The 22,123-nt window shown below is 49.6% G+C and overlaps 1 protein-coding gene across 2 annotated transcripts in view; it reads left to right on the top strand.

Moving 5' to 3' along the window:
- Positions 1-22,123, top strand: part of RBM45 (RNA binding motif protein 45) — a 148,013-nt gene that overhangs the window by 52,475 nt on the left and 73,415 nt on the right. For both annotated transcript variants that reach the window (XM_069616112.1, XM_069616113.1), the window contains exon 7: positions 4,621-4,750. In XM_069616112.1, coding sequence (XP_069472213.1) covers positions 4,621-4,750 — 130 coding nt within the window. The remainder of the gene's footprint in view (positions 1-4,620; positions 4,751-22,123) is intronic.

The raw sequence follows: 22,123 nt of genomic DNA, 5'->3' as shown, positions 1-22,123 counted from the left end.
TGTTTCATTTTTTTTCTGTTTGAATCTGTGATAGGTTAGTAATTTTCTGAATTGTAGGTGGTCTTTGGTGTTATTTCTTTCGGGATGTTCCAGGGTTTTGCGGCTAAGTGGGAGAAGGAGGAGCCCCCATTTTCTTAAGGTATGGTTTTTGTTCCAGGAGGATTTTGTTGCTTGATCTGAGGAGTCTCGTTGGCTTGTAGATTGTGATTTTCTTTTGTAGGAATTCAGCTCCCTGTCCGACTTGCCCTGTGTGCTCTGCACTTTGTTTTGAAGGTTATGTGTTGTTTGACTGGGAGCCAATGCAGTGTTTTAGTGCTTGAGGGATGTGGTCTGTTCTGGATAGTTTGAGGAGCAGTCTGGCTGCTGTATTTTGGATTTGTTGTAGTTTCTTCAGGAGGTATTCTGGCATCCCGAGAGAGAGGCTGTTTGCATAGTCGATTCTTGACTTGATGAGGGCGACGATTGTGAGTTTGGTGGGTGAAGGAGAGGAAAGGTAAGATTCTTGTCATGTGAATGAGAAGGAAGCATTTCTTGATATTGCATTTATTTGTGGTTCTAAGGCTAGGGTGTTCTCCATCAGGACTCCCAGATTATTTACTAACTTAAGACGGTGTTGGTGCAGCTCCCATTTCCCTTGGCCAAGGAATACAGGTGTTCTCTTGGTTTTTGGATATAATCATGATTTCTTTTTCCTGGGTTGATTTTTCAAGTTGTTGGCGTTCATCCAGACTTTTGGGTACCCGATTAGGGTTGAGTGATCGACTTGCGTGTATTTGATTTTGGAGATGATTTGAGTGTCATCTGTATAGTTGTAGCATGTAATATTGTATTTTAAATAAATTCTGATTACTGGAGTCTGGTAGATGTTGAAGTATTGGTGGTAAGTGAGGTACTCCAGTCGTTAACTCGTGGGGTGGACTTGAAGGGTTTTATCCATAGGGTTTCTCTTCTGTCTGGAATGATTTAATCAAGAATAGTGCCATGTTGGTAATGCCTATGTCTTTTAGTATTTTGGTTAGGGTGTCATGGCTGTCGAAGGCTGCGAGAGGTCGAGCAGAATCGGGGCTGAGGTGGTGTCGGAGCCTGTGTTTGTTTTTTAGGTCGTCCCAGATGAATAGTAGTGCTGTTTCTGTTCCTCTTGCTGGTCTGAAACCGACTTGTGCTTGGTCTAGCAGGTGGTTTTTTCTACGTGTTATTGGGTTAATTTGTATACATAGGTTTCAAGGAGTTTTGCTGGGTTGGGAATGACTGAAAAAAGCCTGCCGTTGGAGAAGTCTTCTAGGTCGCCACTTGTGTTTATTAAAAGTGGTTTGATATATGCTGATTTGAAGGGTCTTGGTACAGTTCCTGTTGTAGTGAAAGATTTAGGTTTCTGTAGTATTCTGATGGCGTTCCTTGTGCGAGGATTGATTTGTAGATATCTGGGGGCGAGGGGAGGGCAGGGATCCATAGGTGATCCTGCTTGCATGCTGTGTTTTACCAGCAACGACGAATGCCTCTGATATTTCAGGAAAGTTTTGGAGTTTGTGCTGTTGCTCTGTTGGATCCGGTTGGTTGATTATGATTGGTCTGTTCTGTATGATTTGTCGGATGTCGATTTTGTTCTTGAAGTGGTCTGCTAAGTTTTTGCAAAGATTCCCTGAGGGGGGGGTTGGGGTGTTGTCACAGCCTGGTGGGTTTCTCATTTCTTTAATGATCATTTCTTTTTGTGTGTTGGTGGCATTTATGATTCTGTCATCATAATGCCTTCTCTTTGCATTTTGTATTTCCTTCTTGTATGTGTGGATTTGTTTCTGGAACAGTATTTTTCTTGTCTAGATTGTATTCTTTCCTCCATTCCAGTTCCATCTTCTTGTTTTTCCTTTTTCATGGTGCTTAGTAGTGGGGTGAACCCAATGCCTGGGTTGGTTGTAAGTTGTCCAATCAGTGAGTTTTGGGAGTTGGCCTGACTTTCTTCAAACTAGATGTTGAAGTCCCCAGGATAATTAGAGGTTTGTGCTTGATGGCTTCTATGAAGTTATCGACAAAGGTTGCATCGTATGTAGGTGGTCTGTACACCAGGATGAAAGTGATGTTGGTTTTTGGGCTCGTTGATGGGTGTTTGACCATGGTTTTGCAGTTGATGAGCGGTTTGCCCGTTTTATTTTCAGGCATCCTTTGAATGCTATTGTGACGCCTCCTTTTAAAAATATGTTTACTTGGAAGGCACTTGCGGTCGGCTGGGAGGCAGCTTTGGAGTGTGATTTTGTAGTTGTCGTCGAGCCATGTTTCTGTGATGAAAAGGATGTCAATGCCGTTGTCGTAGAGCAGGTCAAAGAGTGTTTTGACATGGATCTTGCATTTATTAGGTTGCCGTGGAGTTTATAGGTGTTTGGTTTGAGCTTTGTTATACATTCTACACCCGCCTCCTATCATTACTGCTTTGGGAGTCTGTTGATGAGGAATACGTTTGAGGCCACAATCCATTCAAAGAGCAAGTTGGTTACCCCTGGTAATGTTCTTATGACTGGATGTGTGAGGCAGAATTGCAGGCCGTACCCTCTGGGAACACCACACAATTGGGACTACAGGTGTAAGCAAAAAAAACAACCTTTGCAAGTCTGTACCACACACTTTTGGTCGCAAGCTGAGCAGCCAGGCTACATTTTGATAACAAGAGGGAATGTGAGCAGTAGAAGAAGTTACACAGAAGTATCACAATCGCAGTGGTTCAAGTAGACACTTGCACTCAGTATTTCTTGGTAAAAAATACTTATACATTTATTTAGTTATTTAGAAAACATTCACTAGTAGAAATCAACTCCATATTAAGCACCAATATACTACAGCACAAAACTCTTAAATTGTAGGGACAGTTTGAGATCCCCTGAAAAAGGAGCCAAATGGCACTTCAATACTTTTAATTAGGAATAGAAAGGCAGAGGCTTGTACAAGGGGTTAGAAAACGCTTCTTTCAGATAATGCAAAGGTTCAATGTACCAGGAAGGTCAGTAATGGGGCAGGCCAAAGTCAATAGTCTAGTTTTCTTGGATAGGACAGCACAGTTCTGGTACACACGTCTTTGTAAACGTTTTTAGAAGTAGTTTAGATGGAAGTGAAGGATATGCTGGGTCACAAGCTGATTAGACCTGCAAGTTGGACCACGAGAGTTAGGATCTCTCAACCAGATGGCACAGTAACTTAAAGTGAAGAAAAAAGATGTAGCTGAAGACGTTGGTTCCTGGCAGTTCCTGCAGAGCTCTGTTCCCGAGCCCCAGTCGTGGGGACAAGAGGGAGGACGTCGGGACTCCTGCACTGCACAGGATCGTCGTTGGAGCAAACAAAATGGTGTCCCTTCAGCTCAAGTAGCTGTGGCTTCCAAACACAACCTGTTGTCCTTCTCACTGGACCTTAACCAGCTCTGAGAATGGTATCCAGGCATGCTGAGTTGATTGGTCCCACCAACTCAAAGGAACAAGTTGTCCTTGAAGGAGCTTTTCTGCAGAATGGAGATCTGGCAATGCGGAGTTGCAGCAGGGCTTCACCAGGCAAACCAACGGTCCAGTGGTTGCAGCAGCCGTCCTCTTCCAGCTTGTCTTCGGTTCTTTCCATCCAGTGGTCGACTCTGCCTTCCAGTCCTGGAGACTCTCCTTTTAAACAGTTTTCTCCTATTCATTCCAGCCTAGCTGCCACTCACCCAGCAGGGTGGCTGTCCTTGCCAGACAGTCAGCCAGCCAATCACGCCAGAGTGCATTTGGGTCTCCTAGGAGACAAGCACAGGGAGTTTCGGGCACCTCGCTCACTTCCTGCCGACCCCAGACACTCGGGCGCCATGGGTGGACTTCAGTCCAGAAGCCCGCAAAGGGACCAAACCTGGTTTGGCACGCAGAGTTAAACACCAGAAGGACCTTTACCACAAAAACGGCGAAAAAAGATGACCAGAATCTGTTTTTGAGGGGTCTTGGGCACCATATTGAAAAACATGGCAGCCCTGCATTTTAGCTACCGGTATTCGCAGTCGGGGGAAAATCATGTTGGTTATGAAACCACTGCCACCAGCCATTTCAATAGGAAATGGTAGCCTAAGGTGGAGGGGAATTAGCAAATTTCTGAGAATTCTCCTTAACGGGATGTTCCTCCAACATATTCCTCATCGTCCTCCCAACCTACCCTTCTGTAGAATTTCCAATGCTATTACAGCTTAGTTCCACCAAGGCGGAGTACTACGGAGGCCAACGGGTACTGCGCGTGCTGCATATATCCTCCGATGACGTCACCCGAGGCCTTCGCGGGACATCAACATGACGCACAGCGCCCTCTGCCGAATATTTTTTCTGAAGCTGGACATTATGTCAAAGATGAGTAACACGTTGGAGGAACATCCAGTCGAAAGAACTGCAAGTAACTTGTTCTTCTGTATGTGTTTAAAATTTAATAAAATGTAGAATAAAAATAAATAATGCTCAAAGCTAGTTTTGTTGCCTTATTTTTAAAAACATGTCATTATATTCGAGAATGTATTATGTATCCCACTCATTTTCAGAGTAAATCTACTTCATCCCAGATTATTTGTGCTGCTTGACTTTTTCTTGATTAGTGTTACTCTTGCCTTGTAATTTTCATTGATTTTCACTCTTGCAGGGCATGCTGTTGTGCAGTATCAAAATGTAGCATCTGCCATTTATGCAAAATACAAACTTCATGGGTTCGAATACCCCCCGGGAAATCAGCTGAGCGTTGCCTTCGTCGATGATGGGGGTGACAGCACAGAGTAAGTACCATTGTACAAATGCTTGTTCAGTTGACCACTCATCCAAGACCTGCATAGACAGTTGTTTTCAATTGAAGTTCATTGTCATCTTGAGTGTTGGTAGGAATTTGTATAGCGCCTTTCACCATGTATGGTATGGTCTCGACCTGCTGTAGGCTGAACTCCCTCAGGGTCCTGAGTCCATGACAGTGGAGATGGTCAGAGCAGTAAATGGTGCGTGTGGGCACTCTGTCTGCAGCTAGGCCACATTTTTCATGGTGGGTAGCTGCAGTCTGTTAGGCTACATTTTTCTGAAGTCTAACTGGGGTTAGATTTTGTAAGATTTCTCTTGGTTTTGGGGCTCCATACTCCTGTACTAACCAAGTTGGTAGAGTGGCAGAACAGCCAGGCATCTCTTTAGGAGGAGGAATGTGAGCTGTAAATTCAGTACAAAGAAATAAATGCATTCATAGATCCAAGGAAACACTTATTCCCTTAAAGTTAAATCAAACATATTTTTTTTGTGGATCTGCTTAGATCAAATGCATCTAGTGGAAGTCGCAGAGTATTACAAGATTTGTTTTCGAAACTCAAACTGACGTAGACTGGGCGTGATTAGTAGTACTATCCCTAGTGTGATGTCACTCCAGTTTTACCACATGGTCTGCATGTAGTAGGAAATAACATTGGTCCCCCTGTCTGAGATAACCGGCTTAGGAAAAACTACCTTGGTAAAGATACCAAGGAGGGCCTTAGCCACTGTCTGATCAGTAAGAGTCCTCATTGATATGGCTTCAGGATACCTGGTAGCATGGTATACCACAACCAATATAAATCTGTTGCCTGAAGATATGGGAGAGTCTAAGGGACCAGCAACGTCAATCCCTACCCTCTCAAAAGGAGCTCCCACCACTGGGAGGTGCACCAAGCGTGCCACGTGCTTGGCTCCACTCTTGCCTGAAGTCTGATAGCTTCTTCTACATGACTTATCGACATCAGACCCCCATCTTGGGCCAGTAGAAATAAAAATAAATCCTTTCCATGGTCTTCTTAAAACTTAAGTGACCAGCCAAAGGAATCTCATGGGCTAACTGTAGAAACTAAGGTCTCACCTCCTGGGGCAGTACAAGTCTTCTGTAGTCTCCTGGGATAGTCTCAGATAGGCTCACTGTAAAGGAGGCCATCATCCCAGTACGGCCTGTGCTTCACTGGCTCTTGCTCCTCCGTCTGGAAAGCTGCCTGTTGGAGAAGTCCTTCACGAGTAGGACACTTTGACCTCTGAAGTCTGCCCTGCGGGGGCCACCTTCTGCAAGCAAATTCTGCAGCTCATGATTGAGATCTGGATCCTAAAGACCAACAGGGGGGGAGGTCTTCTTCCAGCTCTCATCAGTAGCTGTTTAGCCAATCTGTTTGAACCTCACACTCTGCCTCAGCTGGTGGAGGGGTCACTGGTGACCTTGGCCTGTCCTCTCGGATGCACTGGTTTTGTGCACAGGAGTACTACTTTTCTTGTTTCCTGAGACCTTGGGTTTCCCCTTTCTTCCTGGAATCGGAAGGTTGTTCTGCCTGTGGACTGGGAGTTGTAGGTACTTCTGTAACTTCCCATTGAGAGTCATCTAAAGTGAGCTCTCTGACCTTCCTAGTCTGCTCCTGCTTCCTTTTGCTGGTATTCTTAGTCATATTGTTGCACTGGATGAGAGCTGGTAGCATTGGAACCATCTGGAGAGGGCCTCCCGCAAGCTTAGTGTTGCCTTTTGGGTGCCATAGCAACATCTCGGGTTTGAAAAAGGTTTCATCCATCACTGTAATGCTGCCCCCAGTGTCTCTAATGGCAGATGTTTCCTGGCCATTCACAAGTACTGTCCTTGTAGTATTCTTTGGTGTTAGCTGGACTAGTTATATACATCTATATTCTGCTGTTCCCACATACCCAGGGCCACTAACACTGGCTGAGACTCAAATGGGGTCTTCAGCCAACAGTTGAAAGTTTCCATTTGCCATATGAACTTCTCCCTCGGGGATGAAGGCAAAGGAGGCAGTCACATGGTCAGTTGACCCACCAGCATTACCAAATATTTTGACAAATGGGGGGAGGGAAAAAACCAGAGGTTTCACTAGAATGACCTTGTTTCAAAATGGTCCCGCTTGTCTTTTTTGCCATTTCTTGTTGGAAAGGTCGTCCTTCAGATTTACTCTACGCCAAACCAGGTTTTGTCCCTTTGTACGTTTTGTCTTTGGTAGGATTCACTAGTGAAGCCCGTCTCTGGCTCCAGCGTGTCTGGTAGGGGCAGGAAGTGAGCAAGGTGCCCGAAACTCTGTGCTTAATACCCTTGGTTACAGGAATGCACCCAAAGGTGATTGATCGTCTGGCTGTCCTTGTAGGACAGCCACCCTGCTGTGTGATTGACAGCTAGGCTGGAACGAATGGGAGAAAACTAAATAAAAGGCGAGGGTGTTGGCTTGGAAAGCAGTCGATCACTGCAACAAAGGAATCCGAAGAACTTTGAAGAGACGCCTGCTGCAACTCTAGGACGGTTGGCTTGCCCAGTGAAGCCCTGCTGCTGTGCTGAAGCTACAAATTTGCCTCTACTATTGAAGCCCTACAAGGACGACTTCTCCCCTTGGGTTGGTGGGACGAATCGACCTCAAAGTGAACTCATCTGGCCATCCTCTCTGAGCTGGCTGTACTTCAGCTGCTGCTGCTGGAACCGAAGTGCCAGGGAGAGGAACACCAGATCAAGTGCATCGCTTTTACGTCGGACCCAAACTCCAGGAAGATCAGGACTCTCCTGAAGCAGGACTGATCTCAAATGGATATCAACTGACTGTTATATTAATTATATATACTTTGAAACTGTTACAACCCTACAACTCACATTGACCCCTCTTGCGATAAGCCTGCTTGCTCAGTCACTCTACCAACTTGTGTAGTACCTATTTATACCAAAGGTTGGGTTAACTATTGCCAAGAGGACCAGGCTGGTACAGTCTACCACAGGGTACTGCCTATAATCTTAATACCTACTATTGTGTTTTTACCACATGCTGTGTTCACAGCTGCAGTATAGCAACCATGGGTGCCCATTTTGTCAAAATGGGTCGTCGTTTTTTTGCCCTTTCTGAAAAGTCCTTGAGATTTCTCTGCGTGCCAAACTAGGATTGGTCCCTTTGTTCCTTTTGTCTTTGGCAAAATTCACTGGAGAAGCCTGCCTCTGGCTCAAGTGTGTTTGGCAGGACAGGAAGCGAGGGAGTTTCCTGAAACCCCCATGTGCTTAATCCCCTTGGTTACAGGACTGCACCCAAAGGTGATTGGCCGACTGGCTGTCCGTGGAGGACTGCCACCCTGCTGTGAGTGACAGCTAGGCTGCAAATGAATTGGAGAGACTTTCATACAAGGCGTGGTCTTTTACAAGGTAGGCAGAGTCGACCACTGACTAAGGAACTGAAGAACTTGCTGTAACCTCCTGGACTGTTGATTTGCCTGGTGAAGACCTGCATTGCTGGAGCTCCGAATTTCTAATCGACTAGAGAAGCCCTGCAAGGATGACTTCTCCCATTGGGTTGGTGGGACCAATCTGCCCCAAGATGAACTCTACTGGAACCACTCTCTCTGCTGGCTTTACTTCATTGCTGCTGCAGGAACACCAGAGTAGAGCATCGCCTTTAAGCCAGACCCGAGCTCCAGGAAAATCCTTTGGACTCCCTTGAAGCAGGACTGACCAAGCCTGAGCCACCTCAACAGTGCTGGACCCCAGAAGCAAGTGAAGTCCACAAAATGTCCAAGAACCGCAGTGGTGCTGTTTGTGAGTAGCTGAAACCGCAGTGTGCCACTGATTTAGTGCCCATTGCTGCTGACTATCAAACCGTAGTGCAGGAGTCCCCAGATGTCCTCCCGCTTGTCCCCACGACTGAGGCCCAGGAGCAACAGGATGTGCAGGACAACAGGAACAGAAGCCAGCTGGGACCTTTTTCTTCAAACTCAAAGGTACTGTGTAACTTGGGGTACTTGCGTCTTGTGTGTAGCTTGCCCTTTGCAGAGTGCTTGCATCTTTGCTCAGTTAACGAGAGTTGGCCATCTGACAGACTGTCCAGCTGCTGACGTGTCTGGGATTTGCCATCAATTATCTGAAGTCCTGCTTGATGCCAACGCAGAACCTGCTGTTCCTAGGAGCCAGACTCAATACAGTCTCCTGCCTAGCGTCGCCCTCTGTGTAGAGGGTAGCGACCATTCTGAAGCCCGCCCCGGTGTCTACCATCAAGTCTCTTCCCAGCAGGATGTCGTCTCTCATCTACCTTTATCAGGCTGTGCAGGTTACAGATGTGACCTCTTCAGGAGTTCTGGAAGCTTCGCACAAGATCCAGCTTGACGAGGAGTGGTGGGCCGTTCACTCCAACATCGACTGTGGCACTGGGTTCCAATTCCCCCGCACCTCCTATACCAGGGGACTGTAACTATGGATGCTTCTCTGGAAGACTGGGAAGCCCACATCGGATGTCTGCACACCAGAGACCTGTTGCAGGTAGACCAGGGTCTTCACATCCATATCCTGGAGCTGTGGGCAGTGTTCTGGGCCCTCCAGTCATTCCTTCCGTCCCTGAAGGGCAAAGTGGCGAGTCTCTTCACGGAAAACACCACCAATGTTCTACATCAGGAAGCAGGGGGGGGCCCCTCGCTCCCCAGAGCATTCCAAAGAGGCGCAGGACTTGTGGCACTGGGCCGTGGGGCAAGAGATGTTACTCGTCCCCTTTCACCTGGTGTGAGTCAAGAACGCCATCGCCAACTCCCTCAGCAGGGAGTTGCGCTCCTGCCACGAGTGGGTACTTTGGTAGGACCAGGTGGACCGCATCTCCAAGTGGGGTAGGCCCCAGATCCATCTGTTCACGGCGACCTACTCCAAATGCCAGATTTGCCAGCAGGTTCCATATCCATAGCTGAAGGCTTTCATTATTGAAAGCCTTCAGCTTGTGCAGCCACAGCAAGCTTATCAGCCCCCTGCACTGCATGGATACCAAAAACGAAGCTCAGAACACCTAGATTTGCTATTGCAAAAACACAAGGTTTTTGCCTTTTAAAAATGGCCGCCGCCTTTTCCTCTCACCTACTCTGCCTTGTTGTGAAGCGCCAGTAGCCTGCTGCCCTGTGATTGGTTGTCTGCCACATCTTAACCAATCGGGGTGCACCGGCAGGCGAAGCCGGCCCCCGACGAAGGCAACAGACAAAGGCTACCCCCTGACTGAGCCTGGCCAGGCGCAAGGCGCTGTCCCTATGCCCAAAAATGTGTATATCTCATCTGGCCTCTAGCACCCTTCCTGCTACCCCAACCACCTACAACGTAAGGTAATCTACGCTACTTGCACTACCTTTGATGTACTCCAGTGTCTGAGATACAGCGCTCTGCCTATCATCTAAAGTGACCGCCTCAGCCTGCAAACAACGTGCTCATCTGCAGCACCGCTTCCTAACACGTGCCATATTGTCTGTTTTCCTGCTATGCTCCCTGATTGCACTTGCCTCTGACTAACATGTGTGCCTCCTGAATTGTCTATATCCTGCATTGTCCAAACTTGTTGCTCACATATTATGATCTGTTCCACATGTTTTGTGTCACTGCTCTTCTGCCTGATAATGCTTCGACGCACCATGCCTCTTTGATGTCCCATACTCTGGAATGGTTCTCTAGACTGCTCCCTACTTGACCTCGCCTGATGTATACGTAGTGTACTAGCATAACCTATCGATTGCCTCACTACTGTCTGGTACCCCTGCCTTAAACGTGGCATTGCTCTTTGCCCTGACCTATTTAGACCCTTCGCTCGCTAGCTACTGCACCCTGTGACCTATCTCAGACCCTTTTGGTCGCTCGCCATTGTGCCATTTAAAATTGCCCATAGAATGCCTTCCTAGTAACTATATCTAGATGATTTGAAACTGTCTTGATTTTGGTCATAGCAGTGATCCACACTCATAGTATTCTTGATTCTGCTCAACTGTTTTTACTACTGCACTTAGAGTGCGGGAACTGTCAAATTTAGGTGCACTCTGCTGTATGCATCTTAGTCGCTGCTGGGATTGTCAAATCTAGGTGCTCTTGCTATGCACACTTTTAGTTGCTGCTGGGACTGTCAAATTTAGTAATGTTGATTTTGCATTGCCCCAGCTAATATCGACCCTGCCTATTGTTGATTTTGCATTGCCTTAGCTAATATCGACCCTGCCTATTGTTGATTTTGCATCGCCCTAGTGGCAATTGCACTTGCCCATAGCTAAGAAGCTTACCCCCTTGGTGTTCATCTACCATGCTCCTTAGGGTGCTCCTCCTTTTACTGTTCCACTCGCCGCCATCTGAAACAACAATCCTCACTCAGCCACGCACGTACCTGACACGGCCGATTCACCCTCAGCCACCTGACACTGTCTCGCCTCAGTCTTGGCCCACAGACCCTGCGTATGGCGACCTCCGCTATGACACCCACCTCAGGCCTCCAACACCTCACTACCGACCACAATCCCTACCTCAATGACCCAGCCCTTTGGTTGGAACACTTTGCTAGCAAACCTACGCCGAACCAACCGTGCCCTTCATCTCTTAGAAATAAAAGATTAGGCACCAGATTCCGCATACGCCCTACCCGCTGCAACCTCTCCAAACACACACAACACACACACTCCCGGGCCCACCCTCGGCCCTCAACAACAGCAAACCCCCCTCTACAGAAGTGAAACTGCCTGTCATCAAAGACGCCCTTATCAACGCTAGATCCCTCCCGGCTCACGCTTTAGACATAGCAGACCTTATAACATCGTCAGATCTTGCTTTCATTGCCATAGCTGAGACCTGGCTACATGCTGCCTCCGGTCCTTCACTGTCCCTTGCTATACCACCTGGCTTTAGCATATTGAGATGTGACCGTACCTCTGCCTCCCACTCTAGAGGTGGGGGCCTTGCCATCATCCATAAAATCACTTTGGACCTAAGAGTGATGACCAATACCAAACTTGAATCAGCTGAGCTATTGTCAGTCAAACTCACGTTAACACCCAACCAAACAGCCACCCTCCACCTAATTTACCGGCCCCCAGGCCCTGCACCCTCCTTTGTCGGCGACATATCCACCCTCCTCCTTGACAACGCTAAAACCAATTCACAAATCATCATCCTGGGCGACCTCAACTTGGGACTAGGTGACCCTAAAGATCCTATTGCACTTGATCTGGGAAAACTCCCTCTCCAACTCTGGCTTCTCCTCGCACATCCAAGAGCCTACACATTCTAAAGGCAGGACCCTTGACTGGCTAGCCAGCTCTAATTGTAAGATCAATGTCCTGGCCATTACCCCCTGCCTCTGGTCAGACCACCACATTATCACCTTTAATATTGAAGCCGCCCGCCGCATCCCAACCGCGATAGCGCCGGCTCTCCTGACCAGAAACAAAAAGGACATAACCAAAGAGAAACTCCTCCCTCTACTACTCCCCTCACTTAAAACGGCTACTGATTCCTGTAACGACCCGACTGCCTTAGCTGACATCTATAACTGCAGCATGCTGACAGCTATAGATTCTCTGGCCCCCATCAAACTGAGGAAGGCCAAACCATGTGCTCACCTGAACTCTTGGTTCACCCCACAGCTAAGAATACTCCGTAAATCCAAACGCTGCGCCGAAAACCGATGGAAAAGCCACCCTTCGGACGTGCATAAAGACAGCTTCCTCCTGGCCTCGCTCACTTACAAAGTAGCCATTATAGAGGCAAAAAAAGAATCCCTCAATAATCGCATTCTGCATGCTGATTCCAACTCCAAGGAACTATTTAAGATTTTAAAAGAGCTTGAAACCCCCGTTACTCCCCCTGACACCTGCATTAAAGACAGCAAATGGTGTGCCAACATTCAGGCAGCGTTACTGAATAAAATCACCATGCTTCAATCTAAAATCACAGCCAAACATGCTAGCCTGAAACTGGACAATCACCCTCCCATCCCAGCATGGGCCCTCCCTCCTGACGTCCCCAACTGCAAACGATTTGCCTTCTCACCGCTCACCATTGCGGAGGTAGAAAACATTATCCTGACGATCAAACCGTCCAACTGCCAGGGCGACCCCTGCCCTTCCCCAATTATTAAGGAGTCCGCCCACGACCTGGCCCCATTATCACATCCTTAATCAACGCATCCTTCAAAACAGGAACTGTCCCCGACAACCTTAAGGATGCTTGGGTGATCCCCTTGCTCAAAAAACCTTCCCTCGACCCTAGCATACCCACCAACTACCGACCCATCACCACTGTCCCGTTCCTGCTAAAAATCCTAGACCGTGCAGCATACCTGCAAATCCAAGAGCACTTGGAAGCCAACAATCTTCTAGGCCTTAGACAATCTGGTTTCCGACCCAAACATGGAACAGAGACAGCTCTACTTGACTTAAAAACCCAAATCGAAGTATTAAAGGACAATGGCAAACTTGCCTTATTACTCCTACTTGACCTCTCTGCGGCCTTTGACTTGGTCAGTCACCAAATCCTATGCAAGCATCTTCACTCGGCCACCCATTTCTCACCATCAGCCACGGCCTGGATCAAATCATTCTTGAGTAATAGATCTATGCGGGTCTTCTCTCAATCTGCAGATCCTTTCCCAATTCATTGCGGCGTCCCCCAGGGCTCTTGTTTGTCACCAACGCTCTATAACGTCTTTACAAAACCACTTTTTGATGTACTTGACTATCTGGGTGTCTCCTATACAAACTACGCTGACGACACCCAGATACTCATTCCCATCACTGGTGACTACTTGGCTGACACTAAGGCCTTGAACGAGGTCTACTTGGTTATCCAAGCTTGGATGGCACAACACCAGTTATGCCTCAATGATGACAAGACTGAGCTCCTCATCTTGGGCACTACGCAACGCCTTAGTAAATTTGAGCCATCCTACCAATCATTTGTCATCGATGGCAACACCATCCAAGTCTCGAAAGACACCAAAACCCTAGGTGTCTTATCTTGACGCCACCCTATCCCTATCCAGACAAACAAATGCAGTCAGATCCTCTTCAGCATACACCTGCAAACTCATTGCAGCTTGCAGGCCATTCCTGACCACCCCTAATGCAGTCACTCTGGCCAGAACTCTTATGGCCAAAATTGACTATGCAAGCGCCCTCTATCTTGGAACGAGCCAAGAGAATATGAACAAACTGCAAATTACCCAGAATAATGCTATCAGAGCAGCCCTAAACATCCCACGAAACCACCACATCTCGGAATCTAGATCTAACTTACACTGGCTACCGGTCAAACAGAGAATTTCACTGAAAGCCTTAGGCCTCACCCACAAATGCCTAGCTAACCAAGCCCCACCATACCTCTGTAGCCGGCTATCCCGACATGCGCCCACCCGTCCACAAAGAACGGCTCAGACTCACTGCCTAACCATCCCTAGGTTCAAACTACAAAAGGCGGGTGGATCTAGCTTCCCCGTCCTAGCCTCTAAGCTTTGGAATGCCCTCCCTCTCACCATCCGATCCGAAGAACGCTTTAGTGCCTTCAAAGCTAAAACCAAATCCTGGCTCTCCAACCAGCCATGATGTCCGGACCAGCCCTGGGAAACTCCTGCGCTAATCTACCTTCTGTAAATATGTATATTGCTGTATGCCTTGTATACTATGTACTGTTCAATGCTTTGAATATATTTAATTGTATGCTTATGTAACCATGTCTAAATTGCGCCCTGATGCCTCCGGGCCGGATGGTGCGCGTTACAAATAATACAAATACTAACTGGGGAGCATTGGGGATGTGTTCTCTCTTCCTGTGAGAAGACATGTTCTGTACACGTTCCCTCAGTTGCTTCTCCTACTTAGTCATCAATAAACTCCGTGCCAATGCAGGATACTACTAGTCACCCCGGCGTGGCCGAGGCAGATCTGATACCTAAAGCTTTTCAGCCTGTCGGCCTCTGCTCAAGCTGCCAGTGGTCGCGGATCTGCTCACCAGAGGAGGCACAATCCTGCATCATGACCCAGGATTGCTGAACCTCAGTGCTTGGCTCCTGCACCCCTAGAGTTTGGGGGATACTAGTTGTTAGACTGCAGAGTGGTCCTTGCTGAAGCCAGAGCAGCGCAGTCCACTCTCAAGTGCTACAGTCACAAGTGGAAGCGTTGCTACTTGGTGGCGGTCGCAGAAGATCACTCCTCTTGAGTCACGGCCCTGCAAATTCTTCCATACCTGTTGTCCTTGGCCAAAGCAGGACTGGCGTACGCCTCTATCAAAGTGCATCTGGCGGCTATCTCCCGCTACACCTGGTCTCCAGGAAGATCTTCTCTTTGGTCCAATTGTCTTGTCAAGCAGTTCCCCAAAGAACTGTTTCGATCTTTTGCGCCGGTGAAGGCCCCTGCCCTGGCATGTGAACTCAATATGGTGCTGATGCGGCTCGTAGGGGAATGGGGGGAGTGGGGGAGAGTCTTCGAGCCTATGCATCAGGCCTCTTGTTTTCCTCTTGTGCAAGACTGCTTTCCTTGTGGCCATCACCTCTTCCAGGAGGGTAGGTGAGATCCAGGCCTTGTCTGACTTTCCACAAGTCGAGGGTGGTGCTGCGGACGCACCCCTCTTTTATCCTGAAGGTTCTGTCGGAATGCCATCTCAACAAACCTTTGGTGTTACCGTTGTTTTCTGAAGCATTTGGCCACGGCTAAAAGGGCCTTGCACTTGCTGGATGTTGCTTGTGCCCTGAAGTTCTACGTGGCGGAAGAAGTCTCAACTGTTCGTGAACTTTGGTCCTGTGAACCATGGGAAGGCCTTGTCCAAGGCTTCCATCTCCAGGGCGCTCTCTGGCTTCATCAACTTTCATGGGTTGGTGATCAGACCGCTACCCGGCCGTCCGGGAGCGCACGCCACCAGAGCGATCGCTGCGACTATGGCGTTCCTGTCTGGTGTGCCCCTGCTGGACATCTTCAGGGCTGCTACGTGGAGGTCCACACCCTGCTTCACGAGATGCTTTTCCATCGACAGGGATTCCACAGAGGAGTCCAGAGTTGGCCAAGCAGTGCTGCGCAACTGGTTTGCTTGAGGTGAGCCTGTGCAAAAGGTAAGGGTTCTGTTGAGTCTTGCCACCACCTTGTGTAATGTTATACTGCTATGTATTCTTTATTTATGAGCATGGGAATCCATGCCAGACCAGGAACAAGTTACTTACCTGTAACTATTCTCCAGCATGGTTCTGGCATGGATTCACATGCAAATCCTCACTCCTGCCCCTGTGTGGCTCTTCTTGCTCATACTGCCACTTTACGTGCTTTCCAAATCATGACTGCCAGGGGAGGGTCTTGGGGAGAGGACTGTCATTGGTTGGGGGCGTTATGGCCCAGAGTACAATGATTGCTTCAGAGGAGACTTGCATTTTGTAAGTGAAACTGTTTTTTCTTTTACTGAGGATTCCCGGCCTGACAGGGAATATTCTTGAGCATATTTTATTTATATAGCGCGCAAGAAGCCCAGGGGCATTGAGGCGCTGTTACTTGCAATAACTTAGTTACATGGTACATGCATGAAAGTGATAACACATTATGAATACTACAAGATATCGTACTGTTACAGATATTGCATTGGGACGTATATTACAACATATATGATAAGTATTCGTGCTGGTGTGTCGGGTCTTATGTGAAGAGGGTAGTTTTCAGAGTTTTGCGGAAGGTGGTGAGGGAGGCCTCCCCTCGGATAGTGGGAGGTAGGGCATTCCAGTGAGTGGGCGCGAGATAGGGGAAGCTGGATCTGCCCGCTTTTACTCTTTTTACTAGTGGCACCGAGAGCATGTTGGTGTACGGTGATCTGGTTGGCCTGGTAGTGGAGACGGGGTGGATCCTTTGAGAGAGGTATGCTGGAGCAGAGAGGTGAATGCACTTGTGGGTCAGTGTCAGGGCTTTGAATACGATCCTTTCCTTTATTGGGAGCCAGTGGGCTAGTTTTCTGGCTTCAGATGTGTTCTCTTTTAGCATCCATATGAATCCATGCCAGACCCATGCTGGAGAAAAATAGTTACAGCGAAGTAATTTGTTCCTCTGAGGCATGAAAAAATAGCTAACAGAAGTAGCCCAACTTTCTGAATTCTTGTGTAAGCAATGTCAAAGCCAGTAGTGTTTATTATAAGCCCATTGACTTATAATGAGAGTATAGAGGAAGGTGATAATCACTGTAACTTACCCCGTACTCCGATTCTTCCCCAGCCTTGGTAGGGCAAAGGAAGAGGGTCAGAGATTGCTTTTCCCACTGACAGTCTCAGTTCTCGATTTGCAGGGGTTGCAGGTTCTAACTGATGCCTGGTTGGTGTCTTTCACTGTTGCAAGGACTCTCTAATGAAGATTGCAGCATAACTCGATGCAGGACCCCTCTCAGGACTGGACTCTGGCCAGGTAAGCGATTTCAGATGGTGGTCACCACAGCACAGAGACGCAAAGGGACTCAACTGCTGCGGTCAGACTTTCCCGCCTATCTCAGGGTCCCTGTGATGTTAGGACGAGTGAGTCTTGTAGGGCCAGCTGAGGATCCCCAAAGTTCAAGGTCAGAACTCTGAACGGTCACATCGACAGAACGGTAGCCCACATTCGGAGCTGGTCAGCCACTCACAGGGTCGCAGGACTGCTCAAGATCTTCAGCAAGACAGGGTGTTGAGGAGAATTCTCATTTCTGTGCAAGTCTCTTCAACCTTAGAGACCCCCCCAGCTTTTTTGCTGGACTTTAGGGCTTTTTAATTTTAACCCTGGAGTGAGTGACCTTTTCCTCACCCATATATTCTAATCTGATTGGATTCTGAATTTCCTTTTGTTTTTGGAGTCTGATAAATCTACTTTTTGTATGGTGACGCACAGCACCTTCAGTGCAGTGTTGCAGAGAAATCCTTTAGATTTCTCTTTAAGGTTTAAATACCTTCTCTTGGGTGAGCTACTGGTCCCAAGAGTAGTTAAGTGAAATTTACTTTACATACCTTTTTTTCCTATGTGGGTCCAGCACACCCTATCTTTTGAGGAGTGCTGGGGGGGGGGGGGGGGGGGGTGGTGTGTTACTGAGTAGCCCTGTTTTCTTTTTCGCCATTTCTTGTTTGAGGTCTTTCTTGGGTTTTACTTAACCGCTCTGGCTCCAGTGTCTGGCAGGGCAGGAAGCAAGGGAGGTGCCCAAAACTCCATCCTTGGTAACCTGAGTGCACCCAGTTGTGATTGATTGTCCTTGCAGGACAGACACCCTGCTGTGAGAGTGACAGCTAGGCTGTGCATGAATGGGATAAACCTGCTTAAAGGGTGAGGCTTCTTGAACTGAAGTCGGTGTCGACCACTGGAAGAAACATCAGATGAAGGAATTGTGAAGAGCTCCTTGAACAGCCCGGTGAAGCCCTGCTTCTGTGCTGAAACTAGTATTCCGAATCAAATGACTAGAGAAGCTCTGAAGAGGATGACTTCCCATGGGTTACTGACACAAGCTAACCCCAAGACTAACTGCTGGAGAACCTTCCTCAACTGGCTGTACTACTTTGCTGCTGCTGGAACCGAGTGCCATGGGTCGAGAAAAATCCATAGTCTAGTACGACTTTAAGCCGGACCAAAGCTCTAGGAAGATCCTGAGGACCTCCCGAAGGACGATCCATGCTCGACTCACCAGGGTGCTGCAGTCAAGGAGTGAAGGAAGCCCATCAAGTGTCCAAGATCTGCAGTGGTGCTATTTACCGGTAGCTGAAACCGCAAAGTGCCGCTGAACTGAAAAGAGCCCGTAGCTGCCACCGACCTTCGAACTGCAGTGCAGGAGTCCTCATTCCCTCTTGTCCCCTCGACTGAGGCCTAGGAACACAGGATCTGCAAATCTGCAACCAGGACAGAAGCCAGCTGGATCCTCTGCTAACCTAAGGTACTGTTCTGACTAAGGCGTACTTACCTGTGTCTGTAGCTTGCTTTTCTCATGGGAGATTTGCAGCAGCTTCTTTTTCTAGAGTTGATCTCGGCTCTAACGTTCACAAGCCTAACAGCTTGTGGCCCAACAGTGATTTGCTACAAACTAACCTTGCTATCGAGTGTCTCAGCTCCATAGACTTTGTTCCAAATTGACTTTGGCTGTCCTGGCTCCCTTTTGTCTCTTCTAACCCATTGACTATCATTCTAACTGTCCTTCATGGGTGATGCATTGGTGTTAACTAATATTGCTGGGAAATGTTTTATCTAGACTTCATGGGAGGTTTAAGTGTTCACATGCTATGAAAACCTGCTGACCTTTTTCCTTCCCTTAACCTTTCCACAACCTCAGAATTTTACCAAGTGCAAAAGTGATATATAAATGCCGTTACTGTCCTAGCAATTAACGTCACCCCAGGGTGTGGGAATTGTGTATGAAGCATCTCTAAAGAGTATCTACCTGCTTATCTCGATTCTGAGAACGTGTTATGAAGTGTTTTTATTAGGGCTGTACCGAATAGCATATTTAGTATTCGGCCGGATACCGAATAGTTTGTCAACTATTCGGCCGGAGCCGAATAGTGAGCCGAATAGTTTGGTTTTTTTTAGGCCCCCCCTATGCAATACAATCTCGGGCCACCGGCTTTGGCCCGGTGGCCCGACAAACAACATTATTGCGGTGAGGCCGCGGGGGTTCCCTGAGGCCCCGCGGCCTCACCGTGGTGAGGGGGGTGGGGGGCACCGAGGCCGCCGGGGTCGGCAAAGTGCCCCGGCGGCCTCATGAGTCTGGGGGGGCCGCTCCTGTAGGAGCGGCCCCCCAATGCAAAATAAACGTCGGGCCACCGGCTTTGCACCGGTGGCCCGACAAACAAAACATTATTGCGGTGAGGCCGCGGGGGTTCCCTGAGGCCCCGCGGCCTCACCGTGGTGAGGGGGGTGGGGGGCACCGAGGCCGCCGGGGTCGGCAAAGTGCCCCGGCGGCCTCATGAGTCTGGGGGGGGCCGCTCCTGTAGGAGCGGCCCCCCAATGCAAAATAAACGTCGGGCCACCGGCTTTGCACCGGTGGCCCGACAAACAAAACATTATTGCGGTGAGGCCGCGGGGGTTCCCTGAGGCCCCGCGGCCTCACCGTGGTGAGGGGGGTGGGGGGCACCGAGGCCGCCGGGGTCGGCAAAGTGCCCCGGCGGCCTCATGAGTCTGGGGGGGCCGCTCCTGTAGGAGCGGCCCCCCAATGCAAAATAAACGTCGGGCCACCGGCTTTGCACCGGTGGCCCGACAAACAGAACATTATTGCGGTGAGGCCGCGGGGGTTCCCTGAGGCCCCGCGGCCTCACCGTGGTGAGGGGGGTGGGGGGCACCGAGGCCGCCGGGGTCGGCAAAGTGCCCCGGCGGCCTCATGAGTCTGGGGGGGCCGCTCCTGTAGGAGCGGCCCCCCAATGCAAAATAAACGTCGGGCCACCGGCTTTGCACCGGTGGCCCGACAAACAAAACATTATTGCGGTGAGGCCGCGGGGGTTCCCTGAGGCCCCGCGGCCTCACCGTGGTGAGGGGGGTGGGGGGCACCGAGGCCGCCGGGGTCGGCAAAGTGCCCCGGCGGCCTCATGAGTCTGGGGGGGCCGCTCCTGTATGAGCGGCCCCCCAATGCAAAATAAACGTCGGGCCACCGGCTTTGCACCGGTGGCCCGACAAACAGAACATTATTGCGGTGAGGCCGCGGGGGTTCCCTGAGGCCCCGCGGCCTCACCGTGGTGAGGGGGGTGGGGGGCACCGAGGCCGCCGGGGTCGGCAAAGTGCCCCGGCGGCCTCATGAGTCTGGGGGGGCCGCTCCTGTAGGAGCGGCCCCCCAATGCAAAATAAACGTCGGGCCACCGGCTTTGCACCGGTGGCCCGACAAACAAAACATTATTGCGGTGAGGCCGCGGGGGTTCCCTGAGGCCCCGCGGCCTCACCGTGGTGAGGGGGGTGGGGGGCACCGAGGCCGCCGGGGTCGGCAAAGTGCCCCGGCGGCCTCATGAGTCTGGGGGGGCCGCTCCTGTAGGAGCGGCCCCCCAATGCAAAATAAACGTCGGGCCACCGGCTTTGCACCGGTGGCCCGACAAACAGAACATTATTGCGGTGAGGCCGCGGGGGTTCCCTGAGGCCCCGCGGCCTCACCGTGGTGAGGGGGGTGGGGGGCACCGAGGCCGCCGGGGTCGGCAAAGTGCCCCGGCGGCCTCATGAGTCTGGGGGGGCCGCTCCTGTAGGAGCGGCCCCCCAATGCAAAATAAACGTCGGGCCACCGGCTTTGCACCGGTGGCCCGACAAACAAAACATTATTGCGGTGAGGCCGCTGGGGTTCCCTGAGGCCCCGCGGCCTCACCGTGATGAGGGGGTATGGGGGGGGGGGCGTCACTTACCTGGTGATTGGGTCCGGGTGCTGGCATAGGAAGTGAGGGACGGGAAGAACTGTTCCCTTCCCTCGCTTCCTATTTCAACACGTTAGGCTGTGGTCAGACTGCAGAAGCCAATAGGCAAACAGCTTGTTTGGCTTCTGCAGCCTGAACACTGTCAAACATTCTATGATTGGCTGTCATCTCCCAAACAGGGAGAGGGCAGCTAATCATAGAAAGTGGACTTCGGCTTCGAGTCCCTAAACAGAAACTATTCTGCCGAAGCCGGATAGCTGTATTTCAGCCGAACTTCGGCAGAATAGGGACTCGAAGCCGAAGTTCGGTACAGCCCTAGTTTTTATTGTTGCACATTGCCATTTTTAAAAAGCGCTTATAGAAAACCTTGTTGTTTGATTATTGTATGTGTGGGTTTCGATGCTACAGCTCACATTTACCCCTCTTGCGATGTCTGGCTGCTCAGTCACTCTACCAGCTTGTGTAGTACAGACCTATACCAATTGGTGGGTTACCTAATACCAAGAGGACCAGGCTGGTGTAGTCTCCCACAGGGTTACTGCTTACAATCTTGCCCAAAACAGGGCTCCTTCAGGACAGCAGCAGATGTTGGTAGCCAGACCTCCTTCCGACGGGACTCCGGTTTCTTTGCAGGTGTCACAGCTGTATAGAAGTCTTGGCTCCTTCAGGTTTCTCCGGGAACTCTGAAGAATTGATGCAGGGGTTCCCTTGTTATCTTAAAAGCCAGGTAAGAGCAACTACCCTCACTAGCCAATGACAGGAGTAGCACACACACCCTACCAGTGGTCCAATCAGGACCACTGGTGGGAACACTCATGCATGACTCGGACACACTGAAACCAGTTTATGGATTGGGACCAGACAGTTCTGTCAGCAAACACACAGCCCTCCAGTAGCCCGCAAAAAGCTTCTGCTTTCCCAGGCACTGGAAGCACTTATAAGGATTTTCATGGCGTCTCAGTCCAGGAAGAATGTTAAAGAACAAGATGGCAAAAAGACCAGCGAAAAACCATGGGGCACGGCCAAGTTTGGACACTAGCCACAGTTGGTAGCCAA

Source organism: Ambystoma mexicanum, chromosome 9, assembly GCF_040938575.1.
Source record: "Ambystoma mexicanum isolate Mex_15411 chromosome 9, UKY_AmexF1_1, whole genome shotgun sequence".
Taxonomy (NCBI): domain Eukaryota; kingdom Metazoa; phylum Chordata; class Amphibia; order Caudata; family Ambystomatidae; genus Ambystoma; species Ambystoma mexicanum.
This window is presented reverse-complemented; position numbering and strand designations above follow the sequence as displayed.